General features: G+C 41.9%; 2 protein-coding genes across 3 annotated transcripts; both read right to left on the reverse strand.

The window, feature by feature from the left end:
* Window positions 1–630: 630 nt before the first annotated feature.
* On the reverse strand, window positions 631–3,039 carry mlana (melan-A). 2 transcript variants are annotated; one of them, XM_071349853.1, is made up of 5 exons: window positions 2,803–3,039; window positions 2,336–2,421; window positions 1,999–2,095; window positions 1,595–1,696; window positions 631–787 (listed from the first exon to the last, which is right to left on the reverse strand). In XM_071349853.1, exons 2-5 carry the CDS (start codon window positions 2,395–2,397, stop codon window positions 719–721), a joined length of 330 nt encoding a protein of 109 aa, XP_071205954.1. In that variant the 5' UTR covers window positions 2,398–2,421; window positions 2,803–3,039; the 3' UTR covers window positions 631–718. The 2 variants fall into 2 exon arrangements, with proteins under 2 accessions (XP_071205954.1, XP_071205952.1); XM_071349851.1 differs by having other exon boundaries at window positions 2,875–3,033.
* Window positions 3,040–4,039: 1,000 nt separating this feature from the next.
* LOC139544628 (uncharacterized) lies at window positions 4,040–4,736 on the reverse strand (the record flags this gene model as incomplete). The annotated part of the gene is made up of 2 exons (XM_071351946.1): window positions 4,282–4,736; window positions 4,040–4,208 (listed from the first exon to the last, which is right to left on the reverse strand). Coding segments are annotated over exons 1-2 (624 nt in total), but the record flags the coding sequence as incomplete, so codon positions are not given.
* Between the last annotated feature and the right edge of the window lie 1,264 nt (window positions 4,737–6,000).

The following is a 6,000-nucleotide window of genomic DNA, read 5'->3' on the forward strand; positions in this document are numbered from 1 at the left end:
TAAAAAAAAAAAAAAATCTTTATGGAAATGTATAATTTCCAAATCCTCATAAGTACATGTTGAAATATATAAGCCAACAATCAAGCAGGTAAGATGTTGTCATTAACTTCAGAGGAATTCTCAATTGCTGCTACACATTTGGTTATCGCTAAATGTAACGTAGCAGGCATAAAAGAAACACCTGAAACTAGATCCCCCTACATACTGGTCTTGACGAGAAGAAAAAAAATATTGTCCGGGGAGGTTCTCTTCTGCACTGTTCAACCAATCCAGTAAATGTGGAGGAGGAGTTAAGATGGAGCGTCGCCTTGTAAACGTCCAAAAGGGGAAGTTGCGTCACAGGCTCGCTTTCCATTTCTTCTGAAAACCGGAACATCCGGTTGTTGGGGACTCGGCAGAAGCTAGGTTATCACTGAAATGAGCAAAGAATTTCCGAAGTACAATATTGTTATGTTTAGATATACAGGGATTGATAGAAAGTCTTGTTCTTTGAGCAGCATTCAGAAATGAAAGCTTGTGGAGCTAAAAGGTCAGAACATTAACATGAAACTACAGTGTCCCCCCCCCCCAAAAAAAACATTGAAGAATACTTCTATAAACTTGTGATAGTAGTAAATAGAGTGCAAAATATTTGTTCTTCACAAGTTTGATCATGTGTTTAATGAAATAACACGTGACGTTTCATCTTTTTTGGTTATCCCACAGAGGACTGTTGTTATTAGGGCGAGTAGGGAGGAGGTAGGGGTCCTGATGAGATCTTCTCATAGGCAGGAGGGGCATTGGGAAGCTGAAACACATCAATACACAAATACACACGCCATTTAGGAAACAACCAGGATAAACCCCTCTGATAATTGAAATACTATTTCCCTTTTCACAGTATTGTACTGACACGAACCAAACTGCTGGCTTGGATATTTTCTTTTCACATCGTCCTTTTCGTAATGATTGCTGCAGTGATGATGGATGCATAGGTCAGCTCAGTACAGCTTGGTTCGGCTCAGTCTTGTGAAAAGCCCTTATGTCGAAATATGCCCTTGGGGCCCTATGAATTCCAGATCATAATCCCCTCCTGACGTCTGGAGACATAATCTCTGACTGCACCACCAGCAGCCATATTGCACCAGGAAGCTCATGTGCCCCTTATTCCACAAAGAACCCTTTAATTCCAGGAAAAGTCATGGAGATTTGAACTATAGGGCCTTCCTTCAAGGTTGTGTTGTTGTGTATAGTCGAATGAATGCAGTGTGCTATGATAAGAGAATGATCATGGCCATGGGTTGGTCACACTATTGCCTTCCAGCGCATAACTGCCCATGTCTGCAGCATGTGATCGAATCCTGGTTCCACCACTACGCATAAACAGAAACTCTCTCTTCACTTCTGTCTTTGTATACAGATTTAAACCTGCAGCTGGGTTTACACAGAAAGCCCAATTCTGATCTTTTTCCCAATTAGTGGGAAAATATCTGAATTGGCCTGCCTGTGTAAACGCAGCAATAGAGGACAACTCCATTCGATAAAACATCAAATACTCTTAAAAAAAAGAAAGTTCTGACCATTGACATCCCAGTACATCCAGTCTGAGTCTTACCACAGGTCGGAGCTCACTGAGGCCCATCTTGTTTTCTGCTGCAGCTCTTCCCTCGCTGAACTGTCCTCTACTGAATCCTGGCAGGGACCCTGATCTTGGGCTCTGTGGGGAGAAAACAGGAGAAAACAGCAACATTAGTAAGGGGAACAGGAGGAATAAACCCTGTTGGACAGCAACCAATTACCTATTGCCACTATTCCATCTCCTATAGATCTGTGAAAGACCTGGACATGTGAAAGATACATATACTGTATATTCCTATTGCTTTCACCTATTTTAGGCCTATTCTCTTCAGATCATTACATATGAAGTGAAGGAGAGAGGGGAGAAGATGATGCCATTTTATACTATAGAGATATGCACCCTTTGTCATGCAAGGCAGGTGCAGCTTGGACAATTCTTACCCTGATCATTTTGTACCCGCTTCTCCTCTTGAAATACCAGCATCCGACGATGAGAAGGGCTGCGAGAACTACAACCAACAGAGCTATGCCAGCTGCCCTGTGGCGCACCAAACAAAATATAGTATTATGAATAAATGAATAATACTTTCTTCACCAATGGATGAATTTTAAGATATAAGATGGCATAACAAATCGAATTAAGTTTTCTGAATGTCTATTAGGCCTATATTCTACACAGTTCTAACTACCAGTTTAATTCTACAAATAATATAAATGATAAGAAAACAATTTAATTAATGTTTTTTTCTTTTAGTTAGAGTCAATAAAATCCACGAACTCTTCGGCCCTGACATGCTGTCCTCTGCTTGCAAAATGAACGTTGAAGTCACCGCGAGGCATCTCTTTCCATCCAGACTTTTACACCTGAGGAACATGATGCAATTACCGTTATAAACGGTAGGAAACCGTTATTACACGTTTATTTCAACATCAATAACAGGCTAAACTATATAGGCTAATCCACTGGTCAAGTATATTGAACATTTTGCCGCTAAAATACGTAGCTACAATTTGAATTTAGGCTAAATTCCAAAGCAACATATCAACAAATCAGAAGATATTTACATTTTATATCCTATAATATTTTCTGTAGGGCTATGAATAATGTTATTTCATTGCAGCAGCATAATGTAGCCTGTACCATAACTAACAGAAAATCTGAAACTTGATCAACATTGTATAGCCTAGGTTTCTATCAATATTTAAATAAATTGATAATTTTGAAAATGTAATAATTTAAAATACTTTTTTCTTAGTTCAAAAGAAAACTGAATGGACCTGTCCATCAATGGTCTGTGTTTTGGTCGAAAAAGTTACCTAAAGTAGATAATTAGATTGTGAAGGGTCCGGTCCTTCTAAATTGCTTCCCAGCGCTTTCCCGAAAGCTCTCAGTCTCACTCCTCTTTGCTTAAATCTCTGACTTGAGAAAAGGTTAGAACTGTGAGCAAGGAAAGGAATTCTCATGACCGTCACGAGTTCTACCGCTCATACTTAAAGCCATTGACCTGGACAAATGGGCGTGAAACCCCTCCGGTCCTGGAGCCAGAACACAATTTATATTATGGACTCGATTATGGAAACTTTATCTGCTAACTCTTTCTGTCTGACATGGCGCTCGCGCTCAACACGCTTCCTTATTCACATTAATAAGGGAAACTTCATAAACACTTATTCCTATTCTTATATATAAGTAATACATCAAGGATTAAAATATTGAATATAATTCATAGTATCATGAGTACATTTATTTCATTTCAGTTCATAATAATAACTTTATGTAGCTTACCTTTATTGCACACTATTGATATATTGAACATTTCCCTGTACAAGTCACCAAAAATGATGATGATGACCAAATGAATCACTAAAATAATACCAAAATATTGCTTTGTAATTCTAACCTAACCTATTAGAATTCCTGTGAATAAGATCATAGTCAAATAAAGTTGTAAACCACTGCAATGAGCACTGCAACAGAACATAAACTCAGCAAAAAAAGAAACGTCCTCTCACTGTCAACTGCGTTTATTTTCAGCAAACTTAACATGTGTATATATTTGTATGAACATAACAAGATTCAACAACTGAGACATAAACTGAACAAGTTCCACAGACTAACAGAAATGGAATAATGTGTACCAAAGGGGAGGTTAAAATCAAAGGTAACAGTCAGTATCTGGTGTGGCCACCAGCTGCATTAACTACTGCAGTGCATCTCCTCCTCATGGACTGCACCAGATTTGCCAGTTCTTGCTGTGAGATGTTACCCCACTTTTCCACCAAGACACCTGCAAGTTCCCGGACATTTCTGGGGGGAATGGCCCTAGCCCTCACCCTCCAATCCAACAGGTCCCAGAAGTATTGAGATCCGGGCTCTTTGCTGGCCATGGCAGAACACTGACATTCCTGTCTTGCAGGAAATCAAGCACAGAACGAGCAGTGTGGCTGGTGGCACTGTCATGCTGCAGGGTCATGTTAGGATGAGCCTGCAGGAAGGGTACCACATGAGGGAGGAGGATGTCTTCCCTGTAACGCACAGCGTTGAGATTGCATGCAATGACAACAAGCTCAGTCCAATGATGCTGTGACACACCGGCCCAGACCATGACGGACCCTCCACCTCCAAATCGATCCCGCTCCAGAGTACAGGCCTCAGTGTAACGCTCATTCCTTCGACGATAAACGCATATCCGACCATCACCCCTGGTGAGACACAACCGCGACTCGTCAGTGAAGAGCACTTTTTGCCAGTCCTGTCTGGTCCAGCGACGGTGGGTTTGTGCCCATAGGCGACGTTGTTGCCGGTGATGTCTGGTTAGGACCTGCCTTACAGCAGTCCTACAAGCCCTCAATCCAGCTTCTCTCCGCCTATTGCGGACAGTCTGAGCACTGATGGAGGGATTGTGCATTCCTGGTGTAACTCGGGCAGTTGTTGTTGCCATCCTGTACCTGTCCCGCAGGTGTGATGTTTGGATGTACCGATCCTGTGCAGGTGTTGTTACACGTGGTCTGCCACTGCGAGGATGATCAGCTGTCCGTCCTGTCTCCCTGTAGCGCTGTCTTAGGCGTCTCACAGTACGGACATTGCAATTTATTGCCCTGGCCACATCTGCAGTCCTCATGCCTCCTTGCAACATGCCTAAGGCACGTTCACACAGATGAGCAGGGACCCTGGGCATCTTTATTTTCGTGTTTTTCAGAGTCAGTAGAAAGGCCTCTATAGTGTCCTAAGTTTTCATATCTGTGACCTTAATTGCCTACCGTCTGTAAGCTTTTAGTGTCTTAACGACCGTTCCACAGGTGCATGTTCATTAATTGTTTATGGTTCATTGAACATGCATGGGAAACAGTGTTTAAACCCTTTACAATGAAGATCTGTGGAATTATCTTTGAAAGACAGGGTCCTGGAAAAGGGACGTTTCTTTTTTTGCTGAGTTTACAAACACATACCAAATAAGGTAACTACTTGAGTCATAAACCACTTTTTTGTTGTTGTTGGAAAAAACAGACATGAAGCACAAATGTTGAAACATTTCAAGCCAATAATAATTGTTTGCCATAGAGTATCCATTACACAATAGGATATGTCAAAAGGATTGCGTTTCATACAGTATTGTAAAAACGGCTAGCTGGAGCTTGTATGAACTGTTGGCTGTGAATGCTCTCACCTGCTAGTACTTAATGCTGATTGTTAAGGTACTGTGCAGCTGTATTCATCGACCTGGCCAAGGCTTTCGACTCTGTCAATCACCACATTCTTATTGGCAGACTCAACAGCCTTGGTTTCTCAAATGACTGTCTCGCCTGGTTCACCAACTACTTCTCAGACAGAGTTCAGTGTGTCAAATTGGAGGGCCTGTTGTCCTCTGGCAGTCTCTATGGGGGTGCCACAGGGTTCAATTCTCGGGCCGACTTTTCACTGTATACATCAATGATGTCGCTTTTGCTACTGGTGATTCTCTGATCCACCTCTATGGAGACGACACCATTCTGTATACTTCTGGCCCTTCTTTGGACACTGTGTTAACTAACCTCCAGACGAGCTTCAATGCCATACAACTCTCCTTCTGTGGCCTCCAACCGCTCTTAAATGCAAGTAAAACTAAATGCATGCTCGTCAACCGATCGCTGCCCACACCTCCCGCATCACTACTCTAGACGGTTCTGACTTAGAATATGTGGACAACTACAAATACCTAGGTGTCTGGTTAGACTGTAAGCTCTCCTTCCAGACTCACATTAAGCATCTCCAATCCAAAATTAAATCTATAATTGGCTTCCTATTTCGCAACAAAGCATCCTTCACTCATGCTGCCAAACATACCCTCGTAAAACTGACTATCCTACCGATCCTTGACTTCGGCGATGTAATTTACAAAATAGCCTCCAACACTCTACTCAGCAAATTGGATGCAGTCTATCACAGTGCCATCTGTTTTGTCA

This window comes from Salvelinus alpinus, chromosome 18 (assembly GCF_045679555.1).
Source record: "Salvelinus alpinus chromosome 18, SLU_Salpinus.1, whole genome shotgun sequence".
In the NCBI taxonomy this organism is placed as follows: domain Eukaryota; kingdom Metazoa; phylum Chordata; class Actinopteri; order Salmoniformes; family Salmonidae; genus Salvelinus; species Salvelinus alpinus.